At 42.5% G+C, this 19,938-nt stretch overlaps 1 protein-coding gene across 2 annotated transcripts in view; it reads left to right on the top strand.

Moving 5' to 3' along the window:
* MISP (mitotic spindle positioning) overlaps positions 1-19,327 on the top strand; it is a 50,224-nt gene extending 30,897 nt beyond the window's left edge. Inside the window, exons 4-5 of one of the 2 annotated variants that reach the window (XM_070747458.1) lie at positions 577-615; positions 19,136-19,327. In XM_070747458.1, coding sequence (XP_070603559.1) covers positions 577-615; positions 19,136-19,159 — 63 coding nt within the window. In that variant the 3' untranslated portion in view covers positions 19,160-19,327. Of the gene's footprint in view, positions 1-576; positions 616-3,127; positions 7,367-19,135 lie in introns of those variants that run through there. The other variant, XM_070747449.1, reaches the window with a different exon arrangement.
* The last annotated feature ends 611 nt before the right edge of the window (positions 19,328-19,938 follow it).

The following is a 19,938-nucleotide window of genomic DNA, read 5'->3' as shown; positions in this document are numbered from 1 at the left end:
GTTTAAAAACCATATCAAATAACAGAATTTAAAAAACATTAAAATATGTCAAGTTTTGATTGATTTGAACATGTTCAAACATTATGGTGTCAAAAAGTCAAGTGTTTCTATTTTTATGTCCACTCCCTGTACATCCACTCTTCCAGTTCCTTATACCAGTGTTTCCCAACCTTGGCAACTTGGAGATATCTGGACTTCAACTCCCAGAATTCCCTAGCCAGCATTCGCTGGCTGGGGAATTCTGGGAGTTGAAGTCCAAATATCTTCAAGTTGCCAAGGTTGGGAAACACTGCCTTATACAAACTGAACATAGAAAGAACACTAGCCCATATTTATATTCAGAAACCTGTCTTTCATTAGGATCAAAGGTGGGTTTCAGCAGGTTCTGACCAGTTCTGGAGAACCCGTAGCAGAAATTTTGAGTAGTTCGGAGAACCGGTAAATACCACCTCTGACTGGCCCTGCCCCCCAAAATATTGGAAGACAGTCAACATTTCACGGTTTGCAAACTTTGCTTTTAACTCCTGCCTTCGAACTTCTTGTCTTACTCCTTGTCCTATTTTTTCTATTTTTCAGTATGCTGGTATTGAACTCAACGACGAGATCGACACTGAGGTAACTGTGAGAAGAAGTACATCTTAGCATTTCTTTGGGAATAACAGGAAAACAGACTAGTTCAAGCAGCTAATTCATTTTGTGTTTTTATATATGTATGTCGGCTGGCGGGACCAAGGGGAGGAGCCTTCTCTAGGGGCCCCGGCCCTCTGGAATCAGCTCCCCCGCAGAGATTCGTACTGCCCCCACCCTCCTCATCTTCCAACCAAACTACGCAGAATTTTCACTAGAGGATCACCTGAACCTGAGCGAACCCGGAGCAGCCCACCTCTACCCCAAGCCCATACTGCAGACAGATGGAAGTTATTCTTAGTTATGTTACCATTATGGTAGTGTTTTCTCCTTAAGCAACCAATAAATTGCAGCAGTTTTACCCCAAGTAAAAATCAGATACACTTCACTGACTATATTGGCAGTAGCAAGCTCAGTTCCCTTTTTCTTTATCATCTGCTATTTTTGTTTATTTTATTTATTTACCAAATTAATTGAATGCCTATTTTACCACAGGGTAACTCTGGGTGGTTCCCAATATTAAAAGGACAAAAAATAATTACAAAATCTATACATAATGCAAATTAGATTTAGATTCATATTTAATTGGATTTGTATGCTGCCCCTCTCCAAGGACTCGGGGCGGCTCACAGCATGTACAGAAAACAAGAAACAATAATAACAATCCAATTAATACATTAAAAAGCAATCTTAAAATTCTAATTAAAAAACTATCAATATCATTCATTCAACATTCAAGCATTCATTGGTCAGGGGGGAAGATCTAAGGAACCACAGGCCTGGCGGCAAAGATGAGTTTTTAAATTCTTTTGTAAGATGAGGAGGGTGGGGGCAGTATGAATCTCTGGGGGGAGCTGATTCCAGAGGGCCGGGCCCCATAGAAAAGGCTCTTCCCCTAGGTCCTGCCAGCCAACATTGTTTGGTCAACGGGACCCTAAGGAGACCAACTCTGTGGGACCTCACTGGTCACTGGGATTCGTGCAGCAGAAGGCGGTCTCGGAGATAGTCTGGTCCTATGCCATGTAGGGCTTTATAGGTCATAACCAACACTTTGAATTGTGTCCGGAAACAGATCAGTAGCCAATGCAGTCCATGGAGTGATGATGAGATATGGGCATGTCTCGGAAGGCCCAAAACTGCTCACGTGGCTGCATTTTGGACGAGCTGAAGTTTCCGAACAATCTTCAAAGGTAGCCCCATGTAGACAGCATTGCAGTAGTCAAACCTAGAGGTGATAAGGGCATGAGTGACCAGGAGCAAAGACTCCCTGTCCAAATAGGGCCGCAAGTGTTACACCAGGCGGACCGGGGAAAATGCCCCCCTCGCCATAGCCGAAAGATGGTGTTTTAACGTCAGCTGTGGATCAAGGAGGATCTCCAAGTTGCAAACCCTCTCTGATGGGGTCAATAGTTCCCTCCCTCCAGGGTGATAGACGGACAGATGGACGTGTCCTTTGGAGACAGTGCCCATAACCACTCCGTCTTGTCTGGCTTGAGATTGAGCCTGTTGTCACCCATCCAGACCCTGACAGCCTCCAGACACCGACACATTACTTCCACTGCTTCGCTGAGTGGACATGGGGTGGAGATGTACAGCTGAGTATCATCAGTGTACTGATGGTAACTCACGCCATGCCCTTGGATGATCTCAAATTATATAATCTAAGCAGATAAATATTTATTTATTTACTTTTATTTTGTCAAAATATGTACATGATAGCAGATATTGAATAATAAACATAAACATAAGTAAAGTAGGTACAGGTAAACAGGACAATAGGACAATAAGACAGGGAGAGTAGCATGATGGTGCTTATGCAAGGCCCTTATAGACCTTTAGGAACAGGGTGAGGTTGACTGTAGACAGTTTAAAGTTCAACAAATGAACAAATAGTCATTCAAATATTCAAGAAATAGTCAACAAATGAAGGCAAATATACAGAATGTGGCTTAGGTGGGGAGTTAATCAAGGATTTAACATTCATTCATTCATTCATTCATTTATTTATCAGATTTGTGTGCCGCCCCTCTCCGCAGACTCGGGGCGGCTCACAGCAATAATAATACAATGTAAACAAATCTAATATTTAAGTTAATTTAAAACCCCAATTTAGAAACCAATCATACATACTAACATACCATGGATAAATTTTATAAGCCTAGAGGGAGGGAAAGTCCCAATTCCCCCATGCCTGACGACAGAGGTTGGTTTTAAGACGAGGAGGGTGGGGGCAACTCTGATATCTGGGGGGAGTTGGTTCCAAAGGGTCGGGGCCGCCACAGAGAAGGCTCTTCCCCTGGGTCCCGCCAAACGACATTGTTTAGTTGACGGGAAATGTTAAACATGCTGTATTGCATATTGTACCTAACGGTGGGTCTTAAATACTATACCTGGCTATGACCGGACTGCGAGTGATTTCTCTTTCTCTCCGTGGGCCTCTATGGAAAGGCTTGAGACAGGAGCGTTCTTCTTATCTGATGAAGGCTTTGCTTTATCACAGGTTGTGAATTCCATCAAACCGATCTGCCGGAGGAGCGCCCTGGCTCAACTTTGGGAAACGGGGCGGATCCGGAACATAGACGATGACAGTGACTGATCGAACCCATCCCCCTGTTGTTTTTATGCAATTCAAGCAAGGAATCCGATCTGCCAAAACCAACCACGGGCATGACGCCAGCGGAGTTCTCTTCTGCATTTTACACATTGAAAACTTCCCTTCTCTTTTAATTTAATTCAGTGATCAAAACTTCCTAACTGACCTACATTCAATCACAGAACTGGTTCCCCACCCACCAATTATCAGAAGTCTCCCATGGCACAGTATGGTCTGATCTTGCCAACAGTTTCTGGGGCATCCAGGTTATGTCTCAAGGTGGCTACCAGATTTGGCCCCTGCCTGCCGTTTTCTTAAGACTCAGGTCGCCTGAAATCCACAGAAAAGCTTCGTAAAATCAGAGAACAGGACTGCCAAGCAATATTTTAATCTCTGTACTTTTCAGCAAAGCTGAAAAAATAAAAAGGGAATCCTGTCTGCCTCAATGTGCTGCAGCAGCTAAAAAAGCCAACACAATCCTAAGCTGCATCAACAGGGGGATACACTCCAAGACCAGGGAAGTCTTAATACCACTCTACTACTCCCTGGTCCAACCACACCTGGAGTACTGTATTCAGTTCTGGTCACCACACTTCAAAAGAGACACTGAAACTCTGGAGAAGGTGCAAAAAAGAGCAACCAAGATGATTAAGGGATTGGAAACCAATCTGAGGGAACTGGGCATGGATAGCCTAGAGAAAAGGAGGGCCAGAGCGGACATGATAGCAGTCCACAAGTATACGAGGGGATGTCACAGAGAGGAGGGGGTCACTTTATTCTTCAGGGCACCAGAGGGCCGGACAAGGAACAACGGCTGGAAGCTGACCAAGGAGAGATTCAACATGGAGATAAGGAGGAACTTCCTGACGGTCAGAGTGATCAACCAATGGAACAACCTACCAGCGGACGTTGTGAACTCCAACACTCTGGACATTTTAAAGAGAAGATTGAACTGCCACTTGACTGGTGTACTATAGGGTTCCTGCTTGGGCAGGGGGTTGAACTCGATGGCCTTCATGGTCCCTTTCAACTCTAACAATAAATAAATGAATGAATAAATAAATAAAAAAGGCAGCAAGAAGAACAAAAACCAACCAACCAACAGAATACAAGCATCGGAAATGAATTTCTCATCTTCTGATGCACGGACTTCCTCATCTCTTCAATTTTAACTTCTTAGAAATATCTCAATAGTTGAACACTGGGCACATAGATTGCCATCTCTCTTGTCTATGTTTCTGTGCATATTGTTCTAATTTATTGAGAGCACTAAAACTCCCAGTTGGAAAACCCATATCGACTGGGAATTCTGGAAATAGTATTGCCAATTCATCTAGGACAGGGGTGTCAAACTCAGGGTGTCAATCCACATCAGGGTTGTGTTTGACCTCAGGGAGCTGAGGTGGGCGTGGCCAGGATGGGCGTGGCCAGCTCAATGTTGGGAGGTGCCTGTGATGGCTCCAGTGTTCTGCCAGTGAAAATTGGTTCCCAAACTTCATTTTCGATTGCAACGACCAACTGCAACTTTCTGCTGCAGAGAGTTTATTTTATTTATTTATTGGATTTCTTGGCCTCCCTTCTCCAACAGACTCAGGGCAGCTGACAAGATAAAATCAATAGAAAATACAAAATATGGAAAACACAATATAAAACCAAATCTGAGACCGTAACAATGAAAAAATCATTTAACTGCAAACCAGTCATAATCATTCACTCATATTGTCAGCTGAATCGAGAAGACAATGCTCAACGGCCCCAAGCTTGCCAGCAAAGATGTGTTTTTAGAGCCTTACAAAAGGCCAGGAAGGTGATGGAGGCGCCAATCTCTGAGGGGAGTTGATTCGAGAGGGCCAGGGCTAACACAGAGAAGGCCCTTCCCTTAGGTCCTGCCAGGTGACATTGCTTGGCTGACAGGACCCAGAGAAGGCTGACTCTGTGGGCTCTAATCAGCCACTGGGATATATGAGGTAGTAAACGGTCCCATAACTGTTCTGCTGGACTCTCTGGTAGGAGCCTCCCAAAAATTCAAAGGTACAAATTTCAGACACACACACATTTGAAAATTCAAAACAATGTTCTTTATCACAAAATTCAAAATAAACTAAGCACTCTTTTTGTATTGCAAAGAGCACTCGTCCCAAAACAACCTGGTAGTTTGTACAAGTCCCTTATCAGTTCGTAAGTACTTAGCTTGCAGCTGTGAAGAAAGTCACAGCCCTTCTTCTTCCACGAAGTGAAACACACTTTGCTCTGCTTTGGTTTCAAAGTGGTGAAAACTCAACAAAGGCCGGAGGCAGCAAGACATTCATGAAACACAAGGATCAAATAACTCTCCACAACAGCCAAACCCACACGCTGCTATTTATAGCAGCAGCACTAATTACAGCAGCCCCACCCAACCACAGGTGGCCTCATTTTCTCTTGCAATAATCCTTCAGTTGTTGCTTCCTATGCATCACTCTACGCATGCGTGGATGTGTCATTAATTCTTGTTCAGAATCCAGAGATGATACAGATGATTGATCTCCTTCTGGGCTGTCTGCCAAACTCTCCTCCTCCCTGTCACTCAGGCCTCCTTGGTCAGAGGAGACTTCGTCGGCAGATTCCACTGGGAGCAAAACAGGCCTGCAGCATGTGGATGTTTCCCCCACATCCACCTGCACATTCCTTGGGGCAGGAGCTGGGCCAGAGCTAACCACAACACATAACTAATCCGGTCCTAAACCAAGTTGCCTGCGGCCCTCCTTAAATCTATTATCACTGGCAAAGGACGTGGACCGATCCTTCGCTGTTTCCAGGCAGCCCTGCAAGCCAAATCTAAGCACCCCGCAGGGTGGATCTGGCCCCTGGGCCTTGAGTTTGACAGCCCTGATCTAGAAGCTATAAAATTAACTTCGCTTCGCTTTACCAGTCATGCCCTCTTAATTTGTGATTCTGTGTATTGTGCAACCCTTCAAAAATGGATTAAGAAGGTAACTCGAACACAGGATCGTACGAAGCTGTGCGCATTAGCAGCAGCAGCTGAAAGTTTCGAAGGGAATCCTCTTTTCTTTGCAAAGAAAAATATTATAGCCATGGACCCCCTGCATTTTGTATATTATTATAGTGCTTCCCAATGGAGAGTGCCTAACCTTTTCTATCTAAAGTCATTCTGGGGCTATTCCCATTCTGTCAACAGATTTTTTTTTCTGGCTTAAGAAAAAGAAGACCGAAAATCTAGAAGCATTATAAACAAAGATGACTTTGCCTACTTATGCAATAAACGTGTCTCCATTATGGCTTTATGAGAGGTCCAAGGCATTTCCTTCCCATTTGTCATCCTTTTCACATGGCTTAGAAACATAGAAACATAGAAGACTGACGGCAGAAAAAGACCTCATGATCCATCTAGTCTGCCCTTATACAATTTTCTGTATTTTATCTTAGGATGGATATATGTTTATCCCAGACATGTTTAAATTCAGTTACTGTGGATTTATCTACCACATACTGCTGGAAGTTTGTTCCAAGGATCTACTACTCTTTCAGTAAAATAATATTTTCTCATGTTGCTTTTGATCTTTCCCCCAACTAACTTCAGATTGTGTTCCTTTTTTCTTGTGTTCACTTTCCTATTAAAAACACTTCCCTCCTGAACCTTATTTAACCCTTTAACATATTTAAATGTTTCGATCATGTCCCCCCTTTCCCTTCTGTCTTCCAGACTATACAGATTGAGTTCATTAAGTCTTTCCTGATACGTTTTATGCTTTAAGACCTTCCACCATTCTTGTAGCCCATCTTTGGACCCGTTCAATTTTGTCAATATCTTTTTGTAGGTGAGGTCTCCAGCACTGAACACAGTACTGTATTCCAAATGTGGTCTCACCAGCGCACAATACAGCGGGATCACAATCTCCCTCTTCCTGCTTGTTATACCTCTAGCTATGCAGCCAAGCATCCTACTTGCTTTTCCTACCGACCGGCCACACTGCTCACCCATTTTGAGACTGTCAGAAATCACTACCCCTAAATCCTTCTCTTCTGAAGTTTTTGCTAACACAGAACTGCCAATACAATACTCAGATTGAGGATTCCTTTTCCCCAAGTGCATTATTTTACATTTGGAAACATTAAACTGCAGCTTCTATCTTTGGAAACATTAAACGGCTTGTATCTTTTTTCTTGCCTCATGAACAAAATGTGAATATGGGAGGAAATGGGATTGTAGCAAAAGTCAACAAAATTGGGATACTTAGGTTAAATAGGTTTGCATTTATTTATCTGTCTGTCTGTCTGTCTGTCTCTCTGTCTGTCTGTCTATTAATTAATTAATTAATTAATTAATTAATTAATTAATTAATTAATTAATTAATTAATTAGATTTGTATGCCGCCCCTCTCCGTAGACTCAGGGCAGCTCACAACAATAACAAGAACAATGTAAAAACAAATCTAATAATTTAAAAAACGCTAAAAACCCCATTATTAAAAGCAAACACACACACAAACATTCCATGTATAAACTGTATAGGCCCGGGGGAGATGTGTCAGTTCCCCCATGCCTGACGGCAGAGATGGGTCTTAAGAACTTTATGAAAGGCAAGGAGGGTGGGGGAAGTTCTAATCTCCGGGGGGAGCTGGTTCCAGAGGGTCGGGGCCGCCACAGATAAGGCTCTTCTCCTGGGTCCCGCCAAACGACATTGTTTAGTCGACGGGACCCGGAGAAGGCCAACTCTGTGGGACCTAACCTGTCGCTGGGATTCGATGTTCATCCAGGAGGAACTTAACATTCTCCCAAATGCATACAAGAACAGAAAAACTATTTGTGCACTTTTAGAACTTCCCTTCCAACTCTGATATTCAAAGATTCGTTTTGGCTATCGGCAGCTCCCATCCAAAGTGTTCAACAGTATTCTATCTTTACATTATACCTATGAAATACATTTCCATCAAAAGGTAAAAAGCACCATCTAAAATTATTTCAAAAACAAATTGTAACATAAGAACCTAAGAAGAGCCCTGATGAATTGGGCCAAAGCCCATCCAGTCCAGCATTCTGTGTCCCACAGTGGTCCACCAATTGAGCAGAAAGAGAAGGCAAAACCCTCCCTTTCCCTTGAGCCCCAACAAATGGGACCCAAGGGAACCCTGCCTGCCTCAACCAACATAGAACATTAAACTTTTGTGGGACTGACTCTACAGTATTTCCTTTCTTCTTTCCTTGAATTTACCCACCAAAATGGCCATTCTTGTTCAGTTTACAGAGCACAAGTACACCCAACGAGCTTTGATCTTACTCTGAAATCTTAGATGGTCTTCCATTGAAAACAAATTATAAATCACTGAATTGGTGACCCCCTCCTTTAAAATAAACCCCCAATAAATTAAGTATCTTGGAGGCTGAACTCTTAACCTTAACTCCTCTCTTCTAGCACATGCCCTTTCCCTGCCACCAAAATACAGCGTCAGCCTGCTACAGCTTTCCGCTGTCCTGAGTGTTATTGTTCCTTTGGTAGATGTTTGGGGTCGAAGAATCAAGAGAAGTTGTTGGAACATGGAGGAAAGTTAAACAAATGTATGTGAGAGGAGAACATTCATAACAAAACATGTTATCTGATGCTTCAAGGAAGGAGGTTTCAAACAATTTCCAAGGAACCCTTGTTTAGGTTTCATAAGAGACAACAGGGGGAAAAGGGAAAATTCATTTGAATCTTATCTGGTGTAATGGAATTTTTTAATTAATTTATTTTTTATTCATTTGTCCAATACACAAATACATAGGAAGAAAAATAGACATGTGATAATATAAAAGAGGGTGAAGGTGAACTTAGAGGAGAGGATATATGAAAGGAAGAGAATATATAAGATAGGTAAAAGAAAGGAAAGACAATTGGACAGGGGACGAAAGGCACACCAGTGCACTTATGTATGCCTCTTACTGGCCTCTTAGGAACCTTGAGAGGTCAATCGTGGAAAGTCTAAGGGAGAAGTGTTGGGGGTTAGGGGTTGACACAATTGAGTCCGGTAATGAGTTCCACGCTTCGATAACTCGATTGTTGAAATCATATTTTTTACAGTCAAGTTTGGAGCGGTTCATGTTAAGTTTGAATCTGTTGCGTGCTCTTGTGTTATTGCGGTTGAAGCTGAAGTAGTCATTGACTGGTAGAACGTTACAGCATATGATCTTGCGGGTAATACTCAAATCGTGTTTTAGGCGCCATAGTTCTAGGCTTTCAAGGCCCAGGATTGTTAGTCTATTTTCGTAGGGTATTCTGTTTCGAGTGGAGGAGTGAAGGGCTCTTCTGGTGAAATATCTTTGGACATTTTCAAGGGTGTTGATGTCTGAGATGTGATATGGGTTCCAGACAGATGAGCAGCAATGTACCCTCTAATTTTTTTCCGGTGTGGGCGGAAAAGTATAGTGTCTGAGCGACAGTCCCTTTGGGACTGGGCGGCATAAAAGAATAAATAAATAAATAAATAAATAAATAAATAAATAAATAAATAAATAAATAAATAAATAAGAAAAAAAATCCCTTCTTTTTTATTAAAAGAAATTAATAATTTAAAAAAACCAAAATCCATTACTATTAAAACTAAATCAACCAGCAAAACCAAAAACATAACTATTAATAAAAACAGGTGAGGGCTGGGTTTTTTTTCTGTTATTATTTAAGTGCTTTTACCATATGCTTTAAATCAAGAGTCACTTCTCTCTCTGTTTTTCTCTCTTTCCTGTCATTCTCTGCCTCAATCATTTTCTCATTTCTCTTTTCTCCCCTTTTTTCTATCATTTCGCTCTATCTCTTCCTTCCACTCTTCTCTCTCTCTCTTCCTTCCTCTCATCTCTCTCTTGCTTTCTCTCTCTTTCCCTCTCTCCCCCCCTCTTTCTCTCTCTTTTTCTCACTTTCCCTCTCGTTTTCTTTCTCTCTCACTCACTCTTTCTCTCTTGTTTTCTTTCTCACACTCTTTCTCTCTCTTGTTCTCTCTCTCTTGCTATCTTTTTCTCCCCCCCTTTCTCTCTCTCTCTCTCTTTCTCACTTTCTATCTTGCTGTCTGTTGCTCTCACTGTCTCTTGTTCTCTCTCCGTTCTTCTCAGCGGAGGCCGGCGAAGGTGATATTCAATGTCGGGGGGGCGTGGGCGTTTGCGCGCGCTCCAAATCCCCCTGCTAGCCCCCCGGAACATTCAAAATAAGAAAAGCCTTCGCCGGCGAAGGCTTTTCTTATTTTGAATATTCCGAGCGGGCTAGCAGGAAGATAGGGAGCGCGCGCAACCGCTCGCGCGCCCCCGACATTGAATATCACCTTCGCCGGCCTCCGCTGAGAGAATGCCTGCTCCGCCTCTCCTGCAATCCTCTTGCCGAGAGCCCGGGACGAAAGTGGTCTCGGCAAAGGTGAGACGGGCAGGGTGTGTGTTCCGGGTACGGGAGGAGCCGCGCCGAAAGGCAGGAGGCGGCGGAGGAGCAGAGGGGGCGGGCGGGGGGCAGCGCTGAAAGGCCGAGGGGCCGGAGGAACTGTGGGGAGGCAGGGGCGGCCGCGGCTCCCTTCCCTTCTGCTGCCGGCGCCTCCCCGCCCCCCCCCCCCCCGCGGCTGGCATGGGGATGGGGAGCACACGGCCGTGAAAAAGGCCGCGCGGGGGTGTATTTTGGGGCGCGCGGGCGCAGCTTTCGGGGAACGGTGATGAGCAGTAGTCTAGGATGGGTCTGGCAAAAGTTTTGTAGGCTCTTGTGAGTAGAGTGAGATTGCCTGAGCAGAAGCTGCAGGTTGACAACTCTAGAGGCTTTTTTGGCGATATTGTTGCAGTGGGCTTTAGCACTTAGGTCATTCGATATTAGTATTCCAAAGTCTTTTACAGAATGCAGGTTAGCAGTGAGGGATTGTTTATTCAGTTCGTATGTGCGGTTAGGATTCTTTTTGCCAATGTGGAGGGTAGAGCATTTGTTGGTTGATATTTGAAGTTGCCAGGTGTTAGACCACTCTGAGAGAAAGTCCAGGTCTTTTTGGAGGGTGAGTGTGTTGTCAGTGGTGTTGAAAAGTTTCACATCGTCGGCAAAAAGAACACAGTTGCTTTCGATATGGTCACAGAGATCATTGATGTAGAGAATGAAGAGAGTAGGACCTAGTACGCTTCCCTGGGGAACGCCGCTTATGACAGTTGTTGGAACATGGAGGAAAGGTAAACAAAAGTATGTGAGAGGAGAACATTCATAACAAAACGTGTTATCTGATGCTTCAAGGAAAGAGGTTTCAAACAATTTCCAAGGAACCCTTGTTTCATAAGAGACAACAGGAGGGAAAGGGAAACTTCATTTGAAGCTTATCTAGTGTAATAGAATGTGTGCATGATCTTGAGGGAGGCAGCCATCAGATAAGAGAGGCAGGAGTCCCAGTGGTTTAATGCAGTGATTTTCAACCTTTTTTGAGCCGTGGCACATTTTTTACATTTACAAAATCCTGGGGCACACCACCAATCAAAATGACAGAAAATGACACTCTAGCGTAGTACATATTATACCTATAGTTAATAATATAGTTTCTAAATGAGTGTGAACACAAAAGGGATAACCTGGCAGGAATGGTAGTTTGGGGACCCATGTTTAATTTCCCCACGGCACACCTGACCATGTCTCACGGCACACTGGTTGAAAAACACTGGTTTAATGGTTGAAGAAAGAAACTTAGGAAGGAACAAGAAGTTAAAAGTGCCTTGTACTTTCACACTTGCAATTCAATTTATTAGATTTGTATGCCGCCCCTCTCCGAAGACTCGGGGCGGCTCACAACAACAATAAAAACAATATTCTAGCGAAAACAAATCTAACCTTATGACCTTTAAAGCCCTTCATGGCATTGGACCAGAATATCTCCGAGACCGCCTTCTGCCGCACGAATCCCAGTGACCGATTAGGTCCCACAGAGTGGGCCTTCTCCGGGTCCCGTCAACTAAACAATGTCGGTTGGCGGGCCCCAGAGGAAGACCCTTCTCTGTGGCGGCCCCGGCCCTCTGGAACCAACTCCCCCCAGAGATTAGAACTGCCCCTACTCTCCTTGCCTTTCGTAAGCTCCTTAAAACCCACCTTTGTCGTCAGGCATGGGGGAACTGAGACATCTCCCCCAGGCATATACAATTTATGCATGGTATGTTTGTATGTATGTTTGTTTAGTAAATGGGGTTTTTAAATATTTTAAACTATAATTTAGATTTGTTATGAATTGTTTTATTCTGCTATGAGCCGCCCCGAGTCTGCGGATAGGGGTGGCATGCAAATCTAAATAATAAATAAATAATAAATAAATAAATAATATCTCTTGGACCGCCTTCTGCCACACAAATCCCAGCGACCGGTTAGGTCCCACAGAGTTGGCCTTCTCCAGGTCCCGTCGACTAAACAATGTCGTCTGGCAGGACCCAGGGGAAGAGCCTTCTCTGTGGTGGCTCTGACCCTCTGGAACCAGCTCCCCGTAGAAATTAGGATTGCCCCCACCCTCCTTGCCTTTCGGAAACTCCTTAAAACCGACCTCTGCCATCAGGCATGGGGGAATTGAAACATCTCCCCCTTGCCCATGTAGTTTTTGTGTATGACTCGATTGTGTGCTTGTTTTTTATATATTGGGGTTCTTTTTGATTTTTTTTATCTTAAAACTGTAATTTAGATTGCTAAATATTACTATGTATTGTTTACCATTGTTGCGAGCCGCCCCGAGTCTACGGAGAGGGGCGGCATATAAATCCAATAAATCTAATCTAATCTAATCTAATATTAAAAAGCACATTAAAACCCTATCATATTTAAAAAGCAAAGAACACATACATATCCAAACATAAATATAAAAAAGCCTGGGGGAAAGGTGTCTCACCTCCCCCATGCCTGGCGGTATAGATGGGTCTTCAGTAATTTAAGGTAAGCCAGGGGTCCCCAAACTTGGCAACTTCAAGACCTGTGTGGACTTCAACTCTGGCTGGAGAATTCTGGGAGTTGACGTCCACAAGTCTTAAAGTTGCCAAGGTTGAACACTTCTGATGTAAGCCTCACAATGTGTCTGGTGCAAGATTTGGCTTCTGCACACACACAGGAAGTGAAATCTCATGTGAGGATGCGTGTGCGTGTGACATTTTGCTTTTTTGGGGGATCTCCTTGCTTCCGCCCATGCGTCCTTGTGTGAGATTTATTATTATTATTATTATTATTATTATTATTGTTGTTGTTGTTGTTGTTATTGTTGTTATTATCATTATTATTATTATCATTATTATTATTATTATTATTATTATTATTATGATCATCATCATCATCATCATCATCATCATTATTATTATTAATTAGATTTGTATGCCACCCCTCTCCGAAGACTCGGAGCAGCTCACAACAACAATATACAATACAAATCCAATGAATAAAAACATTAACCCCAAACATTTTTCCCTTAGACTATCCACGATTGACCTCTCCAGGTTCCTTAGAGGTCAGTAAGGGGCACGCATAAGTGCACTAGTGTGCCTTCCGTCCCCTGTCCAATTGTCTCTCCTTATCTCATGTATCTTTTCTTCCTTTCAAATATGTTCACCTATACTTTTATATCTTTTCTTCTATTCTTTTCTTTACTTATATTATTACATATCTTTCTCTTCAATGTGTATTATGTATTGGACAAAATAAATAAATAAATAAATAAATAAATAAATAAATAAATAAATAAATAAATAGAACAGCTTAATCTTGTGTGGGCACATGCAGGCGCATGTCAGAAACGCGAAGATGCATGACCATCTCTGTTTTTCCAACTGGGACTGCGCACCGGACCGTCCTTGCAACAACACACTACTGATTTGAACCCAGCACTTTGTTGTTTCCACTACATTTCCAGTATCCTTTCAGCATCCTTGAAACTGGTCTGTTTGCAAGCAGGGAGATTAAAGGGAAGCCCAGCAGCAACCAGCAAAGGCAGTTCCCTTCTCGGTCCTCCCCTGGGGTGGGCAGCAGGCAGGATGGGGTGGAACGCAGTTCCACTGGTGAAAATGAAGATACGTGTGCAGCTCCAGCTGATCGGTGGCTGTCACTTCCTGGATTACTGATCTCTGCTCGGCTCTCCTTTTTCCCCCTGCTGCTGCTGCTGCGTCTGCGCTCCTCGCTTTTTTCCTCTTTCCTCCTTCCTGGCCTCAGATGAGGTTCCCTCTCTCCTGCTTGGCTCCCCTCCAGCCTCACGCCTGAAGTGCAAGCAGAAGGCGTGGGTGAAAGCGGCACTGGCAGCATTTATGCTTCTGGCAGCACCCGTTCGCCTAGCTATCCAGCCTGAGGCGGGAGGGGCGACCCAGGAAGGAGAATGCAGGAAATGTGAAGTAAATTGTCACCACAGCAAATGACACTGGTAAGGTTGTAAGCCGAGGACTTAACAGTTCACTTGAACGATGATGATCGTTCAAGCCACTCCTACCTCTTTGGACAGTCTTCGGAGAGGGGCAGCATACAAATCTAATAATAATAATAATAATAATTATTAATAATAATAATAATAATAATAATAATAATAATAATAATAGAAACATAGAAACATAGAAGACTGACGGCAGAAAAAGACCTCATGGTCCATCTAGTCTGCCCTTTGTTATTTCCTGTATTTTATCTTACAATGGATATATGTTTATCCCAGGCATGTTTAAATTCAGTTACTGTGGATTTACCAACCACGTCTGCTGGAAGTTTGTTCCAAGGATCTACTACTCTTTCAGTAAAATAATATTTTCTCATGTTGCCTTTGATCTTTCCCCCAACTAACTTCAGATTGTGTCCCCTTGTTCTTGTGTTCACTTTCCTATTAAAAACACTTCCCTCCTGAACCTTATTTAACCCTTTGATGTATTTAAATGTTTCGATCATGTCCCCCCCTTTTCCTTCTGTCCTCCAGACTATACAGATTGAGTTCGTTAAGTCTTTCCTGATACGTTTTACACTTAAGACCTTCCACCATTCTTGTAGCCCGTCTTTGGACCTTTTCAATTTTGTCAATATCTTTTTGTAGGTGAGGTCTCCAGAATTATAATAATAATAATAATAATAATAATAATAACAACAACAACAGTAGTAGTGTTCTGTCTGGGTGCCCCCAGACTTCAACACCAACTGGAAAAAACAGCCAGACACGCTGGTACAAACAAAGGCACTTTATAGTTTGACAAATAAACACAGAGAAAAACCTGTTCTTCCCAACAGGCAGGCTATGAGACTTCACAGCAGAGTCCTGATGGCCAGACAATACAGCAGACCTCTTGCTGGCACACCCACCACTGTAGAGAATAAGACCCACACCTTTTCCCCCCAAGGTTTCAGTATTCAAAGTCACAAACCAGAATTCCAAGACGCCAAAGATCACAGCCAGGTCCCAGGACTCCCAAAGATAATACTCCACAAGCCAGGAAGGGTGGGTCTGCCTTTTCAGCCTTTCCAGAGAGCACCACACCCAAACCCAGCTGTTGCCTCTTTAGTGCTGAAAGTACCTGGCTAAATTGTCCCCTTCGTTGTGTTGCTCTTCTCTGCCGGAGATCGATGATTGCTTGTGCATTTTCATGTAAGGAATCCAGGCTGCTTGCTGGGGAGAGCTCCCCCTCGGGGGACTCTGGCTGTCCTCCCTCTCCCTCAGCCTGAGATTCCTCCTCCCCGTCTGCCTGAACCTCCTGTTCCTCATCCTCTCCCTCTGAGCAGGAAGCCGGCAGAGGATCAGCCGTTCCCTGAGGGGCCTCAGACGGAATCACAACAAGTACTAGTAGTAGTAGTAGTAGTAGTAGTAATAATGATGATGATGATGATGATGATAATAATAATAATAATAATAATAATAATAATATTACCTGATCACATGGTCGGCAAGCCACTCCTACTCAGTCACATGACCATTAAGCCACACTCACAAAATAAGCCACACCCACAGTGTGGCAGTAAAAATTTTGGCTGCCCATCACTGGTCCTCCCATTGCACAGACTTGTGGTATGCATGATCTCTCTCTTCCTCTGGGCAACCCGAGCTGTTGGGGTTGGGGGAAGCATGGCCAATCCACAGGGGTCACTTCCTCTCCCGTGGGAATTGCACTTTCTCGTGCCAACATTCAGAGTGTGAAAAATCAGGCGCAACGTGACCTTTGCCTAAACACGGCAGCTTTGGACACTATCCTTTTTCTAAAAACCAGAAAATCATATGTCAGGCTAGATTGGCTTGTTGGTGTATATAATTTTTGCGAGAGGGCAAAACGGACTGCTTTGTTTTTGTTCTTTCCTGAACCTAAGCAAACAATGGAGGAAAGCCAAAATGGACAGTAGGAACATGACACTCACTTTATTTTTCCTTTCGCTGATGGGTCCCAAATGTTCCCACTTTATTAGGAGCAGATCCAACTTCCTGATTCCTCTCCTGAACAAATCATTTGTTTCCTCTCATCAGCAGCATCTGTCTCTGTTAAAGGACCATGGCTCAAAAGATCCCTTTTATTGGCCTTCAGATTATCTATCTATCTATCTATCTATCTATCTATCTATCTATCTATCTATCTATCTATCTATCTATCTATCTATCTATCTATCTCTATCTATCATCTATCTACCAATCTATTCATCCATCCATCCATCCATCCATCCACCATCTATCTATCATCTGTCTGTCTGTCTGTCTGTCTGTCTGTCTGTCTGTCTGTCTGTCCCTCCATCCATCATCTCTCTCTCTCTGTGTGTGTGTGTATCTATCTATCTATTTATCTATTTATCTATTTATCTATATATCTATATATCTATATATCTATATATCTATATATCTATATATCTATATATCTATATATCTATATATCTATATATCTATATATCTATATATCTATATATCTATATATCTATATATCTATATATCTATATATCTATATATCTATATATCTATATATCTATATATCTATATATCTATATATCTATATATCTATATATCTATATATCTATAATATCTATCTACCTACCTACCTACCTATCATCCATCTATCTATCTATCTATCTATCTATCTATCTATCTATCTATCTATCTATCTATTTATCTCTGTATCTATCATCTATCTACCAATCTATTCATCCATCCATCCACCATCTATCTATCATCTGTCTGTCTGTCCCTCCATCCATCATCTCTCTCTCTCTCTCTCTCTCTCTCTCTGTGTATCTATCTATCTATCTATCTATCTATCTATCTATCTATCTATCTATCTATCTATCTATCTATTTATTTATCTATTTATCTATATATCTTTTTATCTATATATCTATATATCTATATATCTATATATCTATAATATCTATCTACCTACCTACCTACCTATCATCTATCTATCTATCTATCTATCTATCTATCTATCTATCTATCTATCTATCTATCTATAATATCTATCTATCATCTATCTATCTATAATATCTATCTATCATCTATCTATCTATCTATCTATCTATCTATCTATCTATCTATCTATCTATCTATAACATCTATCATCTAGCTACCTAGCAATCCCATCTATCTGTTATCTATCTATTATCTATCACATTGCATGGAGAAGTGGGTGAATCTAGCGCTCTATTGGACATCCTGGCTCCAGGGCTGGCTGTGAAAAGAAACTGACAGATTCATAAAAGGAAGGGATAATTAGTAATTCCAACAATGACCTCTCCTGTATAAAATTTGGGAAGTGGGGGAAGGTTTCAATACCAGTGAAGAGCGACCTAGATGGAAGGATTGTGTTGCCCCTACTTCCTGCTTATGAGCTTGCGGGACACAGCTGGAGGGTCATTAAGGGGGCAGAATGCTGGGCCAGGGAATCCCTTGGTCTCTCCGGCCTCTTACGCCACACCCTGGTGGATCCCATATTGAATAGAAATATTAGTCTAACTTCTCTTTAAAACCTTGACAACTTTTAAAAGCACTTGGTAGCTTCTGTTTATTTACAATAATAATAATAAGAGGGGAAGAGCCTTCTCTGTGGCAGCCCCGACCCTCTGGAACCAGCTCCCCCAAGAGATCAGAATTGCCCCCACCCTCCTCGCCTTTTGTAAGCTCCTTAAAACGCACAGAAAAGAAAACACCGGGAGCCACAAAATTCTTCCCATGCCTCACTGTTTCCTCAGGAGCCACAAAACTAGCATATATAGTAGAATTAAAGGTTCCCTTTTCTTCTGCAATTTTTCTTTTCTTGGATTTATCATGGTTGGTCGACCCGGGATTGAAAAGCTCAATAAATTGCGTGCCAGCGGGTGTCGCACCTTAGCAGTTGTGACACATATTTTGGGGGCCAGGGAGCCGCAGCAGAGAGGTGAAAGAACCACATGTGGCTCCAGAGCTGCGGGTTTATTTTATTTATTTATTTATTTATTTATTTATTTATTTATTTATTTATTTATTTAGTTAGTTAGTTAGTTAGTTAGTTAGTTAGTTAGTTAGTTAGTTAGTTAGTTAGCTAGTTAGTTAGTTAGTGTTGTGGTTAGCTCTGGCCCATCTCCTGCCCCAAGGACTGTGGATGTGGGGGAGACATCCACATGCTGCAGGCCTGTTTTGCCCCCGGTGGAATCTGCTGATGAAGGCTCCTCTGACCAAGAAGACATGAGTGACAGGGAGGAGGAGAGTGTGGCAGACAGCTCAGAAGGAGATCAATTATCTAGCTCCTCCTTGGATTCAGAACAAGAGTTAATGATACAGCCACGCATGCGGAGAGCGATGCATAGGCAACAACAAATGAGAGATTATTATGAAAGAAAATGAGGCCACCTGTGGTTGGGTGGGGCTGTGGTAATTAGTGAGGCTGCTATAAAGAGCAGCCTGTGGGTTTGGCCATTGTGGAGGATTATCTGATTGTTGTGTTTCATGACTGCTTTACTGACTTTAACTTTTTGTGTGCTGATTTTTCCCCACTTTGAAACTAAACCAGAGCGAAGTGTGTTTCACTTTGTGAAAGAAGAAGGACTGTGAATTGCCTCACAGCTGCAAGCTAAGTATCACAGAACTGATAAGGGACTTTTACAAATTACCAGTTTGTTTGGAGACGAGTGCTCTTTGCTATACCAAAAGAGGGCTTAGTTTAAGTGAATTTTCATTATAAAGAACATTGTTTTGAATTTTCAACCGTGTGTGTGTCTGAAATTTGTACCTGTGAATTTTTGGGAGGAGTCTACCAGAGAGTCGGACAGAACAGTTAGTTAGTTAGTTAGTCCAATACACAATGAAGGTTATAGAGGATATACTCATTGTACATACCCCTGGTCAATTGGAGGATGATGAAGAGCTTGAGGACTCTGATACAGATAATGTTTATGAATTAGTGGTAGGCCCTGGGTTACAGGTATTAGAACAGGTGGGAGGCCAGCCACAGGATGTTGCTATAAGTCCAGAATCTAGTGAGGAAGAAACAGACGTTCGCTGGGTCAATCCTCAATTCAGAAGGGTCCAAAAACGCAAGGAACAGGTGTTAGGAAAAAGATATTAAGGGGAGGAATGGGTTAAATACTGGAGTGATGTATTTGGTATGTCAGGGGGCTAGTGGGGAAGAAGGGTGGAGTTTCAATGTTGTAGTTCTAAAATGAAATGTGTAAGCGAGTAAGTTCATTCTGTGTTATTTTTCAGTCATTCCTGCTGTTTTTGAAGCATGCTGTAAGTACATAAATCTTGGGAGACCGAGGAGGCTGGAAGGAATGCAGGTGTAATGTAATTAAGAGAGACAATGGGAGAAAAGGA

Source organism: Erythrolamprus reginae, chromosome 1 (assembly GCF_031021105.1).
Source record: "Erythrolamprus reginae isolate rEryReg1 chromosome 1, rEryReg1.hap1, whole genome shotgun sequence".
NCBI classification, from domain to species: Eukaryota; Metazoa; Chordata; class Lepidosauria; order Squamata; family Dipsadidae; genus Erythrolamprus; species Erythrolamprus reginae.
This window is presented reverse-complemented; position numbering and strand designations above follow the sequence as displayed.